General features: G+C 45.4%; 1 protein-coding gene across 1 annotated transcript in view; it reads right to left on the bottom strand.

Moving 5' to 3' along the window:
* LOC309702568 (uncharacterized protein) overlaps window positions 1-23,017 on the bottom strand; it is a 1,257,380-nt gene that overhangs the window by 1,204,220 nt on the left and 30,143 nt on the right. Inside the window, exons 8-9 of the mRNA XM_082527161.1 lie at window positions 20,353-20,529; window positions 6,228-6,404 (exon numbers count right to left, since the gene is read on the bottom strand). Of these exons, the coding sequence (XP_082383287.1) occupies window positions 6,228-6,404; window positions 20,353-20,529 (354 nt within the window). The remainder of the gene's footprint in view (window positions 1-6,227; window positions 6,405-20,352; window positions 20,530-23,017) is intronic.

Genomic DNA, 23,017 nt, shown 5'->3' with positions numbered 1-23,017 from the left:
TATCATGCCATCTCTACATTGTAGAGATGGCACGATATGACTTTTTTTGTCTGATACCGATACCGATATCATAAATTTTGATATTGGCCGATACTGATATGGATCCGATATAGTGTTTTTTAATCAATAAAACTGTTTTTAATATCTTGCTGCATTTTGTACAAGTTCATACTCAAGTTTAAAAAAAACAAAAAAAAAACCCACTAAAGCTATTCTGTTATACCTGTATGCAAAACATACACTGCACCCAAAATATATCATAGTTCAGTAATACTGATGTAATAAACTTAAACCTACTCCATCCTCCCTATTCTGGTATTTTAAAGAGTAAGCAACCTAACTAATAGGGTTGCAAACTCCCAGCAAAAAAAAAAAAAAAAAAAGGAACCACCCACCCTCCACCTCATGATGCTTAATCGATGTAATCAACTTTAATTTGATGCAGTGTGAAAAAAATGCACAGAAATCAATTATTTTTCAAGAAAATTAAATAGATTCAACATCTTTCTTCAACAGAACTGCAGACTGCACAGATGGTACCTTCCCAAAGGAAAAAGTACTATAGCTTACTAGGGTATATTAGACTTAGTTACTATATACAGTAATGGACTTCTATACATTTTACATCAGATTAAAACTTTAAAAGCTAGATATTTTAAATGAGAATAAGAAAGAAAAGTATGTCTTTGTGCCCCCTTTTCCCTGTTCATAGACAGTTAGACAGTTACAGCCATCAGCTACGTAGAAAAGGATCCTGGTGTAGAAAGTAATATTAAATAAATTCTAATAGATTATCAAGGTTAAACGTGCTGATGTTGTTCAGCCACTGGTTTCCTCTTTCTGGCACAAAGTGGGCGATAAACAAACAAGAGACGGACTCGCGACAGAAAAGCCGATCAGCTGATCAGTGATCAGTTTCACGATTGAAGTAGCAGCAGGAGAGGGAGGGAGAAGAGGCAGTCGCTCCATATATCGGTTGTTAAGCTTAACGCTGGAATGCTATATAAACATTCAGAGATGAACTTACACGCTTGCTTTACTTCTCTCTGGTATAACTTTCTCGGAGATGAAATGCCGATTTGGTAGCGAGGCTACAAATACTCAACCAGACCGCTGACAGGTCTTGCACGCCACAGCCGCTCTACCATGTGATGCACACTGCTCCGACGTGCTATGGTTATGAGCCAAGTTAGACCATGTCGCAAGTTTGCTGAGGTGCTGTTTTGATATTTAATGGATCGGATTACATTTTTTATTTCTCTCCGATATCCGATCCATTAATTTAGGTCAGTATCGGACCGATACGTAATATCGGGTCGGTCCATCTCTAATACATTGTATACAGTGGGGCAAAAAAGTATTTAGTCAGCCACCGATTGTGCAAGTTCCCCCACTTAAAATGATGACAGAGGTCAGTAATTTGCACCAGAGGTACACTTCAACTGTGAGAGACAGAATGTGAAAAAAAAATCCATGAATTCACATGGTAGGATTTGTAAAGAATTTATTCGTAAATCAGGGTGGAAAATAAGTATTTGACTTGCACAGAGATGGTAAAATTATGAAGACTGATAATGGGGATGAAGACAACAGACCATGAGGACAGGGAGGAACAGAGGGAACTTGGGACAACTGGACATATTTAAGGATGCAGGGACTGAAAGAGACAGGGAAGACATCTCATCGTGACAACTAAAGTTTACCTTGCCTGGATGGGCAGCTCTCTGGGTGCTCAGCACCCCCAAAGCTCTGATCCTAGAATCGCCCCTGATAGCCACCATCAAACAACTGAGTTTTTTTTACACATCGACCAGCATCCGGCCAATCCACCACCTTCCATAATTTATACCGTTACAAAAACAATAATAATCATAAAAAAACATCATCGGCCCATAAAGATGAAAAATCACCACCGGTATGCACGATGGCCAGTCCAGCTATGGTCGTGCCATCAGTTAACCCTTCACGTGCCAGCTGTGACACGCGTGCCCAGGGTTGCCGACCCCTGCTCTAAAGCATCTGATTTGGATTCCTGAGATCAAATATATTTTCCTTTGGCTTTGTTTTCTTCCCATTTGTGGCTTTAATGTAGTGTTACATCCTGTTTGTTTGCTTCCATCTGTATACATGTTCAGATTCACTGTTATGTTTCTATTCTTACATTGCTGTGTGATCACTGTTCCCTCTGCTGACTGATGTGACCTTTTGTATCTTACACTGATACTTGTCATATTTGTATCTGCGCCTAAAAGATAAAAAGTTTTCCATGCTAAAACACAGCTCCACCTCCTGCAGTTCTCCCTCTGAACCACTAGATGTCTCTGTTATCTAAATGAAGACGTGCAGCACAGCAACCACAGCAGCGCTCAGATCACACGTGTCCTGTTATTATGTATAAAAGCATGAAACAGGTGAGACAGGTGGGATCAATATTAATGTTGTGGAAATATATGAAAAAGCAACAGAAGAGTGAAAACATTTCGTGTTTCTAGAAAGATCTTTCAGCTCACAGCTGCTCACAGACTGTATTTACAAGTGACAAACTGCAACTCTACAGTACATCTACAGTATATATCAAATATATTCTGTATTCAAATCTATTGAGTGATGTTTGAAAGTCTTTCCAGGTGAGTTTGATCCAGGAGGGTCTGAAGCCAGAGTCAGACAGAGACTGTGCAGAGACTGTAGAAGGACAGAGCAGCAGCAGAGCAGTCCAGATACACTGATGATCCTCTGTCAGATCCAGAGGGACACACAGGGATGATGCTGGACTCTACATTGTGTCTGACAGTGGAGCTGTTCTCAGAGCAGTTCACTCTGCAGCACTGACAGTCATCTGCACTTCTTCTCATTCCTCTGTCAGTCACTGCTGGATGAAGCTCTCCTCTCCACCTCCCAGTAACATGGCCCAGTCAGAGCGTCTCTACACACAAGCTGCTGCTGCTTCAACCTCTCTGGATCATCAGGACACAGCTCCTCCTCTCTCAGCACACACACCGTCCTGTTTACCATCATCACCTCCACCTGCAGAGAGAAGAAGGAAGAGCAGAGGAGATAAACGAGTGTTTCCAGAGACTCTTCATCAGCTGTCAGTCAGTGATGCAGCACATCCAGTATAAAGAGCAGCAGGGACTTCAGTGCTGGGACTGTACTAGGACTCATTGTTGCTTCACTTTTTCTAATCTTTGGATTTTTATTGAAGTTGCTGAAAATGTTTTTCCTTCCTAGTTTGAGTTTGGACTTTCATTCATTAGAAGAACCTTGGTGTGTCCACTCTGAGCTCTGTAGGAACCCCAACAACAAGCCCAACAATCCAGATGGACGGTTCCAGCTGTTAACTGGAGGAATTCCATCCAAACATCTGCTCTCACTAAATTCTTCCTCACCTACAGACTGTGTTCTTCACTGCTTTAAACTTGGAAATGAATGCAGTCATTGGTCTGCGTGCTGCTTTGTTCAGAGACCTGATTGGCTGTTGACAGTGTTTGATCAGAGCGTGTCAGCTGTTACTATGGTGACCATAAAGGTCAGAAACAGGAAGTGTTTGTGTCCAATCCTGAAGCCTGTCACCATTCTCCTCTCACAGCTTCACTGAGAAGCTGCAGCTTTACAGGAAACACTGGATCTTTGTTTCATACTGACTGTGTTTAGTACAATACTGCTGACAGCACCACCCACTCACTCCATCACTCTACTTACACCAGAGTCTCCAGTCTGTAGTTTGGACTCTGCTGAAGATCAGACAGCTGCTTCACATCTGGATCCTTCAAGTTGTTTCCTCTCAGCTCCAGCTCTCTCAGATGGGAGGGGTTGGACTTCAGTGCTGCTGCCAGATAATCACAGCTGATCTCTGACAAACCACAGTCCCTCAATCTGTATAAAGAATGAAAGATGTAAGTTTATTAGACAAAGTGTGAGCTTGAAATCATTCAGTGTTTCATCATCTGTTCAGAGCTGAAGAAGGTTCAGAATGTAGAAGTTTAGAAAATGGAAACTCCAAACTTCCAGTCTGGACCAAAGACTCTATACTGGGACTGAGGGACTGCTTTGACTGCACCCACTGGGACTTTTTAAAGGCTCATGTTCTGACTTAGATCATCGATTTCTACTTACATTTCTTCCTGGGAAAAATGGGGATTACTTTGAAAACAGGAAGTATTTTCCCCAATAAGCAGCCTTGGATTAGTAAATCACTCCAACATGTTCTCAGGTAGAAGAAGCTGTCTTGTTATGAGGGAGAGAAGAAAAAGATTGAGGCACAGAAACTTGTTGAAAGAGAGATAAAGCAGCTAAAATCAGGTCTAAAAGTAAAGCAGAGGATGAGCTGAATAAAGGACACTCAAGGCTGGCTTGGAAAGGAATGAAGTCCATGGTGGGGATGCAGGACAAGGAGCAAAGATGAATGTGATGCTGAATCAGCAGAAGACTTGGACTCATTGGATTCCAGCTTTGATATCATTGATTTCAATGAAGAGCTTTGTGATTGTAGCAAAGGGCTGGTAGCTCTGAGAGTCCCACTGATGAGGTGTTTGTGTGGAAATCTCTTAGTGGGAGCAAAGAGAAAAAAAGCCCTGGTCCTGATGTTGTGGGAGGGAAATGATTGAAGTGTGCTGTGAGGAACTGACTGGGAGATTTTCACACATTTTCCAGTCCTCCTTGGAACAACAGGAAGTTCCCAGCATATGGAAACAAAGGTTAATAATAATAATAATAATAATGGATACTTTATTGATCCCCATGGGGAAATTACTTGTTTTTCTCTGCATTTGACCCATTCACTCAGTGAAGCAGTGGGCAGCCCACTAAGCAGGCGCCCGGGGAGCAGTGTGTAGGGACGGTACCTTGCTCAGGGGTACCTCAGGGTAGCCGTTAAGTGGATTCGAACCGCCGACCTTCCGATCATGGGGCGACCACTTTACCTACTGAGCTATCCCTGCCCCTAAGTGTCCTATGGCACTCAGTGATGATGGTGCTGTGGCCCCACCACCTCCACCTCTTTGTAAAGGAACTAACTGTAATCTGAAGCTTCAAATGGAACTAAGACTTCCTCCACTAGGTGGCAGTGTCTGATGAGAAAGTGTTAGTGGAGCTGGCCTGGAGTCAGAAACAGGAAGATGCAGGATTTGGGCTGAAATGGGGAAAAGTGGTTCGCACTAGTGCCTGAAAGCAAGAAGGTTGTAGGTTGAAGCTTGTTGGCCTTTCTGTGGAGGTTGGATGTTCTCCCACTGTCCAATGAAATGCTGCTTAGGTTCATTGGTGCTTCTAAATTGGCTGTAGGTATGGATGTGAGAGAGTGCTTTTCTGTCTCTCTCTGTTGGCCCTGTGATGGACTGCTCACCTGTGCAGGTGGACCACGCCTCTTGCCCTATGACAGCTAGGGCACAGGCTCCAGCCCTGTGAGCCTAAGCTGAATAAACAGTTAGCAAAAATGATCCATAGATGGCCTGAAATCCCCCAGTTAGCAGTTTGGTAGATAGCTATGACATGCTAATCCCATCCAGCAGCTGTATTCTACCTGTAAGCTGATCCCTGCTGAGCCAAAGCACTTTTTCATATACAAATTACAACCTTTAATAGAAACCTATTGGTCAGCATCTTATTAGCCTGCTGTTAGCTTCATTCCACAGAAAACTGAGAGAAACTAACAGAGTTGATAAAGAATAAAGAGAAATGTGCTGATTTAAAGCCTTTGAAGTGCTTCAGATGATCTCTGTCCACTTCTGTCCACTTCTGTCCACTCATTCATTCATGTAAGCTTTCTAATGCAGCTTTGATCTTCACAGTCTGCTTCATGAAACTCATTCTAACCCTGAATGTCAGAGTGTTCCTCCTTCTCTTTCCCATCATTCATGCTGGCAGTGGAGGAGATTTGGATGTTGGACTGTGTTTTGGATGATGTGTGTATGTTTGTGTTGGACTGCTGTCTGTAAAGCAAACCCACATTTTGCTTTGGATTTCAGTGTCAGACAGACTTTAAGGTGGAATGAAGAGTTTGAGAGTTTCACAGTGAGTTATCCAGTGGAGGATTTTTCTTCTTCTTTGAAGGTTTGAAATGTGAACATTGTACTGCTGCAGTCAATGGACTAAACCAGAGAAGAAGAAAACAGACTTTACCATGAAGATCCTCAGTGTGGATCAGTATAATATCAGTCTGATGTCTGCAGTTTAGTGTCAGCACAACTTTCACATCATATTCATCTCATCACAACTAAAACATGCTGACTGACCTCAGAGTTTCAAGTCCACATCCTGGACTCTCCAGGAAACCACACAGATGCTTCACTCCTGAATCCTGCTGGTTGTAGTTGTTACTCAGGTCCAGCTGTCTCAGATGGGAGGGGTTGGACTTCAGTGCTGCTGCCAGATAATCACAGCTGATCTCTGACAAACAACAGCCCATCAATCTGTATAAAGAATGAAAGATGTAAGTTTATTAGACAAAGTGTGAGCTTGAAATCATTCAGTGTTTCATCATCTGTTCAGAGCTGAAGAAGGTTCAGAATGTAGAAGTTTAGAAAATGGAAACTCCAAACAGCTGAAGCCAACAGGAAGCAGCTTCAAACAAACACAACAAGAGAAAAAACTCTGAATGTTTCACATTAAAGTCGTACATTTATCATAAAAACAGGACAAAGGGGGGTCACGTGGCCAAGCATTAAGATGGCAGCTTAGCGGGGTCGCTCTCAGGACAGTGTACAAACTTTCTATAAACAAAACCCGTTGTATATGCTGTTAGTGTGGTCTGGAATATACGGCACTGACATGTCAAAAGCTTCATCTGTGAAACAGTGTGACATCTTTACCCAAAGACGCAAGACAGGCGCTATACCATCAATGTCCGACACAGATGCTAACATGGCTAGCATAGCCGAAGTTTTGGATGAACTCAAATCACTCCGGTCGGATTTTGGAGCCAAGTTGGACAGCATCGATATAAGACTGACTGGGATGGCGAGCGCAGTGACTGCACTGGAGGGTAAAGTTTCGGAGGTAAAGCAAAACATATTGAACCAGGGGGCCCATATCGAAGAGGCCGAAGCCCGCATTGCCGAAGTTGAAAGCACACTTGAGAAAACAGAAACGTCACTGAACTCGGCTATCAAACGAATTGCACTTCTTGATGCCAAAACAGATGATTTGGAAAACCGCGGACAATGAAAGAACCTGCGCATCTTCGGCATAAAAGAGGGAGCAGAGGGGCAACAATCACTCTTCGACTTTATTAACATCATGCTACCCAAGTGGCTGGGGCTAGCGCCCGACAAGTCATTCACACTGGAACGAGTGCATCGCACGATGGCTCCGGAAAACCAAACCAGAGCAGAGCGGTACTTATTCGTTTCTTAAAATTCCAAGAGAAGGAAATGGTATATCGGGAAGCAAGAAAACAACAGATTACACATGATGCGGCCAAGATCACATTTGTACAGGATCTGTCTGCGGAGACGGTTCGGATCCGACAGGGATTTCACCCGGTTGTCAAACTTTTTATTGATATCAATGCCTTCCGTGGATTCCAGCACAACCCATGCAGACTCAGAATCCTGTACGGTGGAAAGATCCACCTCTTCTCAACACCTCAAGAAGCCGAAAAATTCTACAAGAATCTGCTGAAGGAAACTGTCACAGGCTGGGTCTCTGACCCAGCGCTCTGAACTCTTTTTTGTATTTGTCTCATTTTAGATATTTGATTAGTTTGTGTCATTTCCTATTTATCTTTAGTTTAGGCAGTTATTATTTATTGTTTTCTTGGTTTCTATGTTTGAGTTCTTGTATCGTTCATCACTTGTTAGGTCTGTTAAGTTTGTTGTCATGTCTAGTTTCAGTGTTTCCTGTTTGATTTTGAAAGGAGTCGTGTGTTCTTGGTTCTTTTTATTTAGCTTCACTGCTCCTGTCATTAGGTTCATGTTAGTCAGCTGTTTCCTCATGTGTCTCCACTTCCCCTGATCACCTCATGTGTGTATTTAAGTCCTCTGTTTTTGCATGTCATTTGTCGGGTCGTCTGTTATCCCACCATAGTCATAGTCATAGTATTTGTTTCTTAGTGTTTCTTAGTTTGCTTAGGGTTCCTTGTTTAACCCCTGCAATCATCCAAATAAAGGATCGCTTTCTGTTTAAACTTACAACTCCTCGTCCTCATCTGCTTTTGGGTCCTGTTTCCATTACACACCGGTGCACCCCGCTGTGACAGAACGACCCGACCAGTATGGACCCAGCGGACATCTGTGAGGATTTTTGGGAGTTCAACACTCAGGTGACCATTCTCTGCGGACAGTGGATTTGCTACTCCGCGTGCAGACAGGAGAATGAGAAGGAGTCAATCGGAGTTCAGCTAAAAGAGATTTTGTCTGCATATCCTGCTTACGCGGCGGGATTGTCGGAGGATGTGCAGGATTTTGTTCGCACAGTTTTGCCACCGCAGCAGCATCAAAACCGCGAACAGGAATCACTGCTGCTGCCTTGCGAGCCTAAGACGGTTCGTGTCGGTTCGCTGAGACTCGCCGCAGCGTCACCACCTCTCAGCTCATCAGTTTCCACACCCTCGTCACAGTCTTGCCACACTCTTGCCACGATCCAGTGCGAGGAAGCACTCGACACCATAGATTTGGACTACGACGAACGTCAGTCAATATTCAGCGCTCTATTGGAGGAGGAGCTCCGGTGGAAGCCATGGCTCATTCCAGAGCACGAGCACTCTTTCCGTGGAACTCGACTGGCTCTCGGGGGTCCCTGGACTTACCAGGGACTTCCACCCATTGCTCCGCCGTCTTCCACTCTCAAGAAAAAGCGGCGTGCGTGCCACCGACGCTCCGCACCACAAACGAAAGTGAGTGACTATATTTTGGCTCCTCATGTTTTTTCTCAGGAGAATATTAAAACTAACACTGCCTTACCAGTTCATGAGCCCGGCTATAAAGAGACTGTTTATGATTTTGACGTTGCTAAAACTGAGAATATTTCGGCTGAGTCTTCCACGGACCATCCTATCCCTTTGCAAACTTATCCCGCTTCTCTGTGCATTGATCATGCCACGAACTATGCTTCTAAGAAGCATAATTATGAGACTGTTTGCACTGGAAATGCTAGCCATCAGGCTCAGCTAAGCTGCTGTGGGACTGTAATCCAGGCCGGGTTGGAGCCAGGGGCGGAGGTGCAGTTTGTGCAGCCTTTTCCAGTGTCAGCTGGAGGTCCCGAGGAGCCCGTCCAGCCTTACACCTCGTCAGCTGGAGGGCCCGAGGAGCCCGTCCAGCCTCCTGCTTCACCTGCTGGAGGGCCCAAGTCGCCCGTCCAGCCTTACACCTTGTCAGCTGGAGGGCCCGAGGAGCCCATCCAGCACCATGCCACATCAGCTGGAGGGCCCGAAGGGCCCATCCAGCCACCTTCTGCTTCACCACCTGTGGCTCCCGTGCCGCCGCCTGCAGTACCACCTCCTGCAGCGCTACTGCCTGCTGGTTCCGACCTGTTCCTGCCAGAGGCCCATGTGCCTACTGGTTCTGATCTGTCCCTGCCAGAGGCCCGTGCGCCTGCTGGTTCTGTTGCGTCGCTGCCAGAGGCCCGTGTGCCTGCTGGTTCTGACCTGTTTCTTCCAGGGGCCCCGGTGCCCACTGGTCCAGAGACTGTTTTCGCTGGGGGGCACCAGGAGCCCATCCAGCCTCCTGCTTCACCTGCTGGGGGGCCCGAGGAGCCCATCCAGCCTCTTGCTTCGCCTGCTGGGGGGCCCGAGGAGCCCGTCCAGCCTCCTGCTTCACCTGCTGGAGGGCCCAAGTCGCCCGTCCAGCCTTACACCTCGTCAGCTGGAGGGCCCGAGGAGCCCATCCAGCACCATGCCACATCAGCTGGAGGGCCCGAGGGGCCCATCCAGCCACCTTCTGCTTCACCACCTGTGGCTCCCGTGCCGCCGCCTGCAGTACCACCTCCTGCAGCGCTACTGCCTGCTGGTTCCGACCTGTTCCTGCCAGAGGCCCATGTGCCTACTGGTTCTGATCTGTCCCTGCCAGAGGCCCGTGCACCTGCTGGTTCTGTTGCGTCGCTGCCAGAGGCCCGTGTGCCTGCTGGTTCTGACCTGTTTCTTCCAGGGGCCCCGGTGCCCACTGGTCCAGAGACTGTTTTCGCTGGGGGGCACCAGGAGCCCATCCAGCCTCCTGCTTCACCTGCTGGGGGGCCCGAGGAGCCCATCCAGCCTCTTGCTTCGCCTGCTGGAGGGCCCAAGTCGCCCGTCCAGCCTTACGCCACGTCAGCTGGAGGTCCCGAGGAGCCCGTCCAGCCTTACACCTCGTCAGCTGGAGGGCCCGAGGAGCCCGTCCAGCACCATGCCACATCAGCTGGAGGGCCCGAGGGGCCCATCCAGCCACCTTCTGCTTCACCACCTGTGGCTCCCGTGCCGCCGCCTGCAGTACCACCTCCTGCAGCGCTACTGCCTGCTGGTTCCGACCTGTTCCTGCCAGAGGCCCATGTGCCTACTGGTTCTGATCTGTCCCTGCCAGAGGCCCGTGCGCCTGCTGGTTCTGTTGCGTCGCTGCCAGAGGCCCGTGTGCCTGCTGGTTCTGACCTGTTTCTTCCAGGGGCCCCAGTGCCCACTGGTCCAGAGACTGTTTTCGCTGGGGGGCACGAGGAGCCCATCCAGCCTCCTGCTTCACCTGCTGGGGGGCCCGAGGAGCCCATCCAGCCTCTTGCTTCGCCTGCTGGGGGGCCCGAGGAGCCCGTCCAGCCTCCTGCTTCACCTGCTGGGGGGCCCGAGGAGCCCGTCCAGCCCCAAGACTCGTCAGCTGGGGGGCCCGAGGAGCCCGAGGTTTCGGCTTCGCCTGGCCCGGCTTCGGCTTCGCCTGGCCCGGCTTCGGCTTCGCCTGGTCCGGCTTCAGCCTGTGCTTCGCCTGGTCCAGCCTCGGCCTCAGCTCCTGCTTTGCCGTCGCCTGGTCCAGCTTCAGCCTCTGCTTCTGTGTCGGCCTCGCCTGGTCCTGCGGCTGTGTTGCCGCCGCCCAAGCCACGTTTTGCCCCTTGGAATCGCCGGCCGCTTTCCAGGCCGTCAGCTGGACGTCGTTGCCATCGGGGTCGGCCGCCTGAACTGTTGAACTGTGACCTGTGGTGCTCTGGACGTCCGGGTCGGCCCCCTGAACCTTTGAACTATGACCTGCTATGCTGTCGACCTCCGGGTCGGCCCCCTGAGCTCGTGAACTGTAGACTACTGGACCGTTGGCCTCCTGGTCGGCCGCCTGAACCATGTGAACTCTTGTGCTGCTGTCGTCCAGGTCGGCCACCTGAGCTGTTTGACCATGAACTCCTGTGCCGTCGGCCTCCGGGCCGGCCCCCTGATCAAATGAACTATGAATTTCTGGACCGTCACCCTCCGGGTCGGCCCCCTGAGGAGTTATGAACTGTTCCCTGCGCTCCTGTGCTTTTGGTGGACATTTTGTTTTTGTGGCTTTGTTTCCTCATGTGTCTCCACTTCCCCTGATCACCTCATGTGTGTATTTAAGTCCTCTGTTTTTGCATGTCATTTGTCGGGTCGTCTGTTATCCCACCATAGTCATAGTCATAGTATTTGTTTCTTAGTGTTTTTTAGTTTGCTTAGGGTTCCTTGTTTAACCCCTGCAATCATCCAAATAAAGGATCGCTTTCTGTTTAAACTTACAACTCCTCGTCCTTATCTGCTTTTGGGTCCTGTTTCCATTACACACTGGCGCACCCCGCCGTGACAGAAACAGCAGAGGATGCTCATCACCAGTGAGTCGGTTAAACAACAGGTTAACCATTAAGACACTCCAAGACTGCCTCTGCTTCAACATAACCGACCAGTAATTGAGTCACTGATAAGAGACAGATAAAATTTTGAGCTCGAATTTATGTGGGACTTATGTTACCATAACTGGGCGTTTTTAAATGCATATTCGTTCTAAGTTTGATTGCAATCGTTTTTGGGTTGTATATTAACAACTGAACCTCAACTAAGTCTTTTTTTTTGGTTTTGCTTTGTTTTGTCCTACCAAGGGTAAACTTCAGTATCAGTATCATTATATGGTTAGTGTACACTGTCTGATTTATGGGGTTTTGGAGAGGTCGCGTTGACTAGTTACTCCTCAGTGATGTGGATTAACGCCCTCCAAATAATTTGTTCACGGGAGGGGGGAGACATTTCCAACAAGGAAATGCAAATGTTCAATCAGAAATTGTTTACAAGTTCTTTATCTGGTATGTGTGAGTGTGTGAATGTATGTGCAAACCTGCTTCTTCAATTTTTCCTTTACGTTGTTTATTTAAGTGAACAGTCTGACAATATTTTATGGAGAGGACAACTAAAGCAAACATTTTGAACGTTAACATTACGACCTGGAACGTTAGGGGGATACGGAAGTTAGCTAAACTGAAACAAGTATTAAACCGACTAAAACATTTTAACTCTAGAATTATTTTCCTACAGGAATCTCATCTTACTGCATCAGAGATACATTTATTAACCAAAAGATGGCAGGGTCAGGTATATTTCTCTTCTTTTACTAGACATGCCAGAGGAGTCATTACTCTTATACATAAGTCAATCCCATTTCAAACTACGGGGGTGATTACAGATCCAAACGGGAGATATGTAATTGTGCAGGGCCATATCTCCATGTTAGAAATAAACCTGATAAATATCTATGGCCCCAAGGAGGATAACCCATCCTTCTATGAAAATCTATTTCTCACAATATCAACCTTGGAGGGCCTTTATATCATAGGAGAGGACTTCAATTGCGCCCTGGACCCTAACCTGGATAGGTCGTCTCAAACTGACACTACTCATACCCAGACTAGAAAAATACTTTTTAACTATATGAGAGATTTGAGATTAAATGCGGTCTGGAGAACAAGGAATCCAAATAACAGGGAATTTTCATGTTATTCTAGTTTGTATCAAAGTCATTCGCAGATAGACTACTTTCTTATCTCTACAGAGTTACTACCTTGTGTTGAGAACTGTTGGTATAACAGTATTGTGATTAGTGATCACGCAGCAGTATGTCTATCAGTTAGATTGGGCGAAGTTGATCAAGGTGTAAAGCGATGGAGGATGCAAACATTTTTGTTAAAGGACCCATCATTTGTCAAATTTATAGAAACTTGCATTGATCAATATTTTCAATTAAATAAAGATGAAACCACAGCTAGTATTGGGTGGGAAGCATTTAAAGCTTACATAAGAGGGGAAATTATAAGCTACAGTAGCAACAAGAGTAAGCAATATAACCAAGAATTAAAATCATTAGAAAGGCAAATTAAATCTAATGAAACAGAATTTTACCAGAGAAATGATCCCACTAAACTAAACAATCTGACTATTCTAAGAGCCAGGTATGATAAATTAACAGCAGAGAAAGTGGCAAAAAGTTTAATGTGGACCAAACAATTATTTTATGACCAAGGAGAGAAGGCAGGAAAATTATTGGCCTGGAGGATAAAAAAGATGCAAGCAGAAAAGGCCATCACCCACATAAAGTCCAAATCGGGTATTATAACAACAGACCCTTTAAAAATAAATGAAAATTTCAGAGAGTTTTATCAATCTTTATACCAATCTGAATATACGGGAAACAGAGAAACATGGGATGCATTTCTTGATCAGTTAAAATTTCAAACCCTCTCAGAAGAGGATAAAACAGCTCTTGATAGTCCTTTAACAATAAAAGACCTGTCAGAAGCCATAGACGACCTTGAAAAACCAAGATGGCGCGGCCACGTCCAGACGCCTTCCTGACCGCTCCGCTCCGACTATCCACTTTTCTTGTTTTTTACTTATTTTTTGCTCTGGTTTACATCCCAAAATCCTCTAGTCTTATAGTATACGACAGCGGATCACTTGTAAACATCGGTGCCAAGGTTGCACATCTAATCTTGGACACTTTTAAACCTGACCCTTCCTGGCCGCCAGAGATTCTACGCGGCGCGGAGAACAACAAAGGATGGGCCGCTCATCTGAGGCGCAGAACAAAGAAGCGCCGGGGAAAACGCGCTGGTATTAGGAACAGACTGAGACAGCAGGCGCATCGCGCACCACTGCCCAGTATCCTACTGGCCAATGTACAATCCATGGAGAACAAGCTCGATGACCTAAGAGCAAGGGTCACCTTCCAACGTGACATGAGGGACTGCAACATTCTGTGCTTCACGGAGACATGGCTGACCCCCACCGTGCCGGACCAGGCCGTAACTCCGTCGGATTCATTCTTTGTGCTCCGCGCGGACAGAACGGCAGAGTCGAACAAAACCAAAGGTGGAGGAGTGTGTTTCATGGTAAACAGAAAGTGGTGTGATGCCAGGAGCATTTCTACTCTCTCCAGCGGCTGCTCGCCACATCTGGAGTTCCTGAGCATTAAGTGCCGCCCTTTCTATCTGCCCCGTGAGTTCACCTCAGTCATCGCCACGGTGGTCTACATCCCACCCCAAGCGGACACAGGTATGGCTTTGTCCGAATTACATGATGTGCTGAGCTCGCTTCAAAACAAGGACCCGGGCGCAGCCCTCATTGTAGCAGGAGACTTTAACAAAGCGAACCTCAGACAAGTCATGCCAAACTTTTACCAGCATGTCTCGTGTCCAACGAGAGGGGATCGGATTTTGGATCACTGCTACACGCCATACAAGCAGGGCTACAAAGCTGTCTTACACCCGGCTTTTGGGAAGTCTGACCACAACGCCATCTTCCTCATTCCCCAGTATAAACAAAGCATACGGAGGGAAGACGTGACCACGAGGGAGGTAAAACGGTGGACTGCCCAATCAGAAGCTACGCTACAGGACGCACTCAACGACGTCGACTGGGACATGTTCAGAGCATGCGCAGTCGACATCAACGAGTTTACGGAAGTAGCAGTATGCTTCGTCAATATGCTAGTGGAGGAGATTATCCCCACTGCGAGAGTCACCACATTCCCAAACCAGAAACCGTGGATGGACAGATCGATCCGCACTGCAGTAAACGCCAGGACCGCCTCCTACAACGCGGGTCTCGCCACTGGCGATATGAGCGCCTACAAAGCGGCCTCATACGGTGTGCGGCGCGCGGTGAGAGATGCCAAACGCCGGTACCAGGAACGTGTGGAGTCCCGCTTCTACCAGGGCGACACACGGAGTATGTGGCACGGACTACGCACCATTACGGACTACAAAGCCAGGGACACTGCGCCGATCAACGCCGACTCTGCATTCACCAACGAGCTGAATCGGTTCTACGCCCGTTTCGAGGTTAGCCAGGCGGCTAATGCTATCTACCGCCTGACTACCGAGGACAGTGACGTCATCAGCGAGAGACCGGTGACCAGCATCGCGGAGCATGACGTCCGAGCAGCACTGAGGAGAGTGAACACAAGGAAAGCGGCGGGGCCAGACGGCATCACCGGCCGTCTGCTGCGCTGCTGTGCTGACCAGCTAGCAGGTGTGATCACTTACATCTTCAACGAGTCCCTGGCGAAGTCTGTGGTCCCCACATGCTTCAAAAGATCCACCATCATCCCTGTGCCCAAGAACAGCAAACCCTCATCCCTGAACGATTACCGTTTAACGATTTCAGCGTTTAACACAATAGTGCCCTGCAGACTGTTCACAAAGCTCAGGGATCTGGGAGTTAACAGCCGTCTGTGTGCATGGGTGTTGGACTTCCTCACTGGCAGAACTCAGGTGGTGAGGGTGGGCAGGTGCTTCTCCAACAGCATCACCATCAACACAGGAGCACCTCAGGGATGTGTCCTCTCGCCACTGCTCTACTCCCTCTACACTTCAGACTGTGTGGCCACCCATGGCTCCAACACCATTGTGAAGTTTGCTGACGACACAGTGGTGTTGGGTGCCATCTCCAACAACGATGAGGCGGCCTACATGGATGAAGTGAAGAATCTGGCATCGTGGTGCCAGGACAACCACCTCCAGCTGAATGTCAGCAAGACCAAGGAGCTGGTGGTGGACTTCAGAAGGGGTCAGCACAGAGACTACAAGCCCATTATCATCAATGGAGCTCCAGTGGAGAGGGTGCAGTCCTTCAAGTATCTTGGTGTCCACATCTCCTCAGACCTGACATGGGCTGCCCACATTCAGGTCCAGACCGAAAAGGCTAGGCAGCGCCTGTATCACCTACGACAACTGAGGAAGTTCAGGGTCTCTCCAAAGATCCTCAGGATTTTCTATACAGACGCTGTGGAGAGCATCCTCACACAGGACATGACATCGTGGTTTGGGAACAGCTGTGTGAAGGACCAAAAAGCTCTCCAGAGAGTGATCCGTACAGCAGAATGCTGCTGCAGGATTGCTCTCCCCCCGCTTCAGGACACCTACACCAGGAGATGCCGGACTAGAGCAGCGCAGATACTGAAGGACCCGTCCCATCCTGGCAGCAAACTGTTCCAACTTCTGCAATCTGGTAGAAGGTTCCGCATCATCCGGGCAAGGACAGAGAGACTCAAGAGGAGCTTCTATCCCCAAGCCATCCGTGCCCTAAACACACACACCCGCCCTCTCACATCATCTATAATTGACTGAGACAGGACTCTCTTCCAGACACTCTAAACCAAGGCACAATGTACATTCCAAATTCCTTTAATTTTAAATATGTTTATATTGTCTATCCTGTAAAATAGTCAGATGTCTATTCATATTAATGTACAGAATTCACCTGCTTGCTGCTACTACTGCACATTCACCCAGTGTATATACTATATATATATATATATATATATATATATATATATATATATATATAATGTTCTTCCTCTACACCCCCCCCCCCCAAAATTTTTGCACATGTCGAGGAGCGTGTCAGGCTACATTTCACTGTGTGTTATACTTGTATAACTATGCATGTGACAAATAAAGAACCTTGAACCTTGAATAGCGGTAAAATGCCTGGTCCTGATGAACTTCCAATGGAATTCTATAAAACATTTAAAAATAAATTAATACTGCCACTTCTTAACATGTATGAGGAGTCATATAAGTCCGGAATACTCCCAGACTCACTGAGATTAGCTACAATGACCCTTTTATTGAAGCCAAATAAGCCTCCGACTGAATGCTCCTCTTATAGGGGAATTAGTCTTATGGGATGTGATACGAAGATTTTGTGTAAAGCACTCTCTAGAAGACTAGATAAATGTGTGCCTAATTTGATAACAGACGATCAACAAGGTTTTGTTAAAACGAGACAAGGCTATCATAATATAAGATGTGTCCTCAATGTACTTTATGAGAAAAACAATAGGGAGGACACTGCGCTGCTATCACTAGATGCGTGCAAAGCCTTCGATAGAATAGAATGGAATTATCTCTTACAAGTGCTCCCCAGATATGGACTAGGTGAAACATTTCTGAAATGGATCCGATTATTGTATACACATCCAGCAGCACAAGTTTTAACTAATAATAACGTATCAAAACCATTTAATTTACAGCGATCAACCAGGCAGGGCTGCCCTCTGTCACCAATTCTCTTTGTGTTAGCAATAGAACCTCTGGCCATAGCTGTGAGAGCAAATGCAGGAATATCAGGGATAAGAATTGGAGGAAGAGACCATCTAATTTCTTTATTTGCAGATGATATTATATATTTTTTGACTAATCTGAAAGATAGTATCCCTAATTTAGTAACATTAATAAAAACATTTGGAGAATTTTCAGGATACAAAATTAACAATTCTAAATCAGAATTAATGTTTCTTAATGAAGAAGAAAGACGAAGCCCTGTGGTGGCCACCCCATTTAAGACAACTACAACAGGCTTTAAATATTTAGGCATTAGGATCACCCCAAGCCTCAAGGACATAACCTCAATAAATTATGATCCCCTTGTAGAAGAGGTCACGGAAATGCTAAACCGTTGGACAAACCTGCCTGTATCTATGATAGGCCGGATAAATATCCTAAAAATGACAATTTTACCCCAATTTTTATATTACTTCCAAACACTTCCGTTGCCTCTACCAACTTCATTTTTTGACAGTTTAAACTATTTAACCAATTTATTTGGAATAATAAGAAGGCAAGGCTCCGCTTACAACTACTTTACTTGCCCTATGAAAGAGGAGGTCTCCAAGTCCCCAACCTCAGATGGTATTTTATGGCTGCCCAACTAACATCAGCCACCCATTATTTCTCCCAACAACATCTCCAGCCTGGGTCGACATCGAGCAAAAATCTGTTCCAGATCTTCCCTTACACACTTTTCTATACTCTTCAGACAATAAGACATTAAAAAAAATACAAGGAACCCTTTCTTGAAAAATACAATTATAATTTGGCATGCAGCTCATAAATATGTGGGCGATCCTCCATCGCTTTCGCAATTTACCCCTGTTTGGGGAAATGAAAAGTTCACGCCCGGTAAAAGTGATGGAGGATTTAAAATATGGAAAAATAAAGGCATTCAAAAAATTAAAGACCTATATGCAGATGGAATGCTGCTCACATTTGATCAGTTGTGTAAAAAATATTTAATACCCCCAAAACACTTTTTTAAATATTTACAATTGAAAAACTATTTGTCATTGAAACTGCAAAGGATTGCTGAACTTCCAACATTGACAAAAATAGAGGAGGTATGTACACGGACACGCCGTCGGGGCTGAAAGTGGACAGCTCACAGATCCTGAAGCTGCAGGTTTCATATGTCTCCAACCAAAACTGACTGAACCAGCAGCAGAAGAAGATCCAAACTACGCTTTACGTTTGATGAACATCGTCATGAATTCTCTCTGACTTTGACGTTTACTTCCTGCACAGCTCTCTCTCTCTCAGTGTACTTCAAGAACAGTTTACCTTCAAAAATCTGTTTCCTGCATTATTCACTGCTTATTACGCACCAGTCTGCTGTTGTGTTCACTGCTGTCGGCCTCCGAAAACAAAGCCTCATTTCTGCTGTTCAATACTGAAGAAATTTAAACCTTTTAAAATGATGACAGATTACAAACTCTCAGCTGTGTCTGTAATCAAACCTCTGTAACGTTGCTTCACTTCAGCAGCATCAGGTCATGTTCACATGTTGATTCATGGTTTGCTTCAGTTTTTGATGGACTGCAGAATATTTTGAAGGTTATCTGCTATGAAAAGCCAGAACAGGAAAATCTGCTTCATGTGTTTCTGTCATGGCAGGTGAGGAGAGCCGTGTGAAAATAATAAATGAGGGAGGATCCAAGCGCAGGCAGTCGTGAGGGTGTGAAGGTGGTTTATTGAGCATGAAATAAATATGGACAAACAGCAAACGGAGCTCGAACTAAACTAGACTGGAGAACAACTAAACTACAAAGCACAAACCTGAATGAGAACGAGCAGAGGAGAATGACGATGGACAGCAGGGAGAACACACGGGTGAGACATGGTGGATACACAGACGGACCAGCAACTACAATGACGGAGGACACGACTTAAATACACACAGAGAAACACGGGAATTACACACAGCTGGGAATAATCCCTAAGACGAGACAGAGGTAAAACTGAACACACTCACATGAGACGCAGACCTTCACAATAAAACATCACACACAGGCTCGACATAGAGAGACAGACAGGAAATGACGTATGAAACTAAACCCACATCTTAAACCCAGATAAACAGAAACATGGAACTCTAATAATAGACATCATAAACATTACCATAACACGACAAGAGAACAAGAACACAATCCCTGATGCAAACTTAAATCAAAACACAATAAACTCAAAATACTGGGTCCAACAGACCCAGAACCGTGACAGTTTCTGTTTGATCCTCAGCATCAGGTCATGTTCACATGTTGATTCATGGTTTGCTTCAGTTTTTGATGGACTGCAGAATATTTTGAAGGTTATCTGCTATAAAAAGCCAGAACAGGAAAATCTGCTTCATGTGTTTCTGTTTGATCCTCAGTGACTTTGACACAAAGGCCTCTGCTGTGATGATCACACCTCTGATCAAGTCTCACAGTGTCAGCTTTGTTTTTATACATATGGATATGTGCTGATAAATGATCAGAATTATAATATTTCCCACTGTCTGCTGTGTGCCGTGACCTTTGACCTGCTAAAGACAGTCAGCTGTGGATTATTCATTGTTGTGTCTGATGCTTAGAACTGTGAGGAAGAACACTACACAGTTAATCAGGGTCCCCTCTCTCTGAATCAGGGAAGGTGGGCAGGCCGCGTGTGGGCCGCGGGCCATACGTTGAGTCGCACTGTTTGAAATGTGAACATTGTTCTGCTGCAGTCAATGGACTAAACCAGAGAAGAAGAAAACAGATTTTACCATGAAGATCCTCAGTGTGGATCAGTATAATATCAGCCTGATGTCTGCAGTTTAGTGTCAGCACAACTTTCACATCATATTCATCTCAGCACAACTAAAACATGCTGACTGACCTCAGAGTTTCAAGTCCACATCCTGGACTCTCCAGGAAACCACACAGATGCTTCACTCCTGAATCCTGCAGCTTGTTGTTCCTGCTCAGGTCCAGCTGTCTCAGATGGGAGGGGTTGGACTTCAGTGCTGCTGCCAGATAATCACAGCTGATCTCTGACAAACCACAGCACCACAATCTGTATAAAGAATGAAAGATGTAAGTTTATTAGACAAAGTGTGAGCTTGAAATCATTCAGTGTTAGAGGAAAAATGATTCTATGTTTCTTTACCTTCTTTTAAATGTGCAAAGATACCCTTTGTCTGTGTTTAGATTAGTTTAGAAGTGTCTTTTAGACTTTCCCAGCAAAGACATATTGTTTCTGGGACATATTGTTTTAGATTGTTTTATCTCTCCCAGCTCTCTGCTGACGAGACTAGCACCATATATGGAGTTGTTTATTTTATCTGTTTATTATTTTCTTATCCTGTTCTCACTTTCTCTGTGCTCTGTGCCTATAAAAATTGCCAAGCCTCTGTTCACGACGTGAGTTGTTGTTCGCAGCTCACCCGTGTACACGTTTGATAAAGAAAGTAACTTTGTCTCATTGTGTCTTTATTTCTCCTGGGTTTTTTGCAGAGTTTTCTCCCAACATTTCTTGGTCCTTCTGAGCCGGAGCACCTCCATCGTGTCCCATCTCCGTGACCAGTCCACGTTGCATGACTGTCGACAGCTCACATACCAGGTGTGTGATAAAAGTCCAAGAGCGTTAAATTCGGGTCTTGGCCAACGTCTTAGAAAGCGACCCACGGCGGTGGGGCCCGATCGAGGTGGACCAGATCCGGCGACACTGACCAGGTAGATACAGACACACTGACACAATCTTGCGTAAAAGCGTATTTTAAATTCAGGGAATTTAAAATAGCGGAAGTAGCTCTTCGACTGGTAGCTTTGGAAGCTCGTCGACTGGTAGCTTTGGAGCTCTGGGTAGCTCCCCCAGCTGGGTCTAGACTGGGTCTAGGGAGTAAGTAGCTCTCCACTGCAGGAGCTCCCCTTATGATAAGGGTTCCGATCGCGCGAATAGGTGTGAATGTGAATGTGTGTGTGTGTATTGTTTTAATTAACGGAGCAAGCTGAATTTTCACGGTCCAATAAGAGACTGAGCTGCTCCTACTGTGTTTTTCTTTCACTGCTTTTCACTGACGTGCTGGTGGTTTGGGAGAACGGTCAAGTTTCATCTTGTAAAGTTCACACCGCTTTTGGAAATAGTCCGAAAGTCGAAGGGCGTGTGAGCAACCACTCTCGTCTCTAATACCAGCGAAGGTGATAGCAGCTGTATTGTGTATATATTACTTAAACAAAAATAAGTAAATACATAAATAAGATGGGTAATCAAGCAAGTGAAATTAAAACTCACTCCTGCTGACGAGCAGTGGTGAGAAAAGAAAAGTCCAGACGCCAGACAAAACAATGTCTGTAAATTGAGAAATTTAAGAAAACAAAATATAAACAGTCAGAAGAACAGAACTCAACTGCCAGTTTAGTAAAACCAGAAGACGAGACACTGTGCAGTTCCCACAATCCTTTTAGTAAAGCCATCACCCATTCCTGCAGCCGCATCTGCAGCAACACCCATATCAGGAAGAACATAATAATCCCTTATTAAGTGAAAACTAGAGATCAACGTAGTTTGAAGTAGTTTAAAAGGGTTGAAAACAGACCCCACTGAGTAGATATAAATATAAAAAGTACGAAATAAAGATAAACAAAGGGAAAATTACAGTAGAAATTATCTTTAGAGTATTTGAAATTAATAATAGCAAGGATAACAACCTGTAAAGTGATATTAACAATGAAACACAGTTGGCATGATGACCATGCCCAGCATGTATAAAATGAATATAAAGCAAATAATTCACACAAAAATATTTTAATAAAATAAATAAGGTATATTAAGGCTGTGTCATTGTTCAGCCAAGGACAGTGTGTGAAAAGGTAACTGTCTCCAGCTTGGGAAAATGGTGAAACTGCAGATCACCTGAAGCCCTTGATGGATACAAAATAAAATATAAATAATACATTATAATAGAACTGCCTGGTCCGCCATGCAACAGAGAGAACAAATGTGACCGCACGTTGAGTCTGATATGAAGCAAACAGAAGATCGGTCTAAAAAAGTAGGTGTGACATCCAGTCGAACTGAGACGGCCAGAACTGAGGGTTGTTGAATGACCTTTATTATTTATTGCAGTGTATCAGACAACGAACAAACGTAAGAGCTAGAACAATTCATATTTGTACAATATAACAACAGTTCTCTCTCCCTTTTTCTCCGTTAGCATGACTTTTCCGTTTTTTCGTCTTTTATACATCAAGTTGTTTACCGTTACACCATTCTACTTCCGGTCACACAGGAAGTTGCCAAAATAAAAGTTTTATACGGTATGTTACGTGAATATGAGCTAGCTTTACATATCCGCTGTTACAGTAGGCACAAACGTGTTGAGAGGAAAAGCAAATCTGTGCAGATTGGATGAATTCTAAATTATCTGTTTGCTGAATAAGATGATCCTAACTATCAACTTGGCTCAGTAGTAGTATAGTGGTACACACTAATAAAATATTATAATTAGAGATGGCACGATACCACTTTTTTATGTCCGATACCGATACCGATATCATAAATT

Source organism: Aulonocara stuartgranti (assembly GCF_965226115.1).
Source record: "Aulonocara stuartgranti genome assembly, chromosome: 3".
Classification (NCBI taxonomy): Eukaryota; Metazoa; Chordata; class Actinopteri; order Cichliformes; family Cichlidae; genus Aulonocara; species Aulonocara stuartgranti.
Note: the sequence above shows the minus strand (reverse complement) of the source record. Positions and strands in the feature narration are given on the sequence as shown.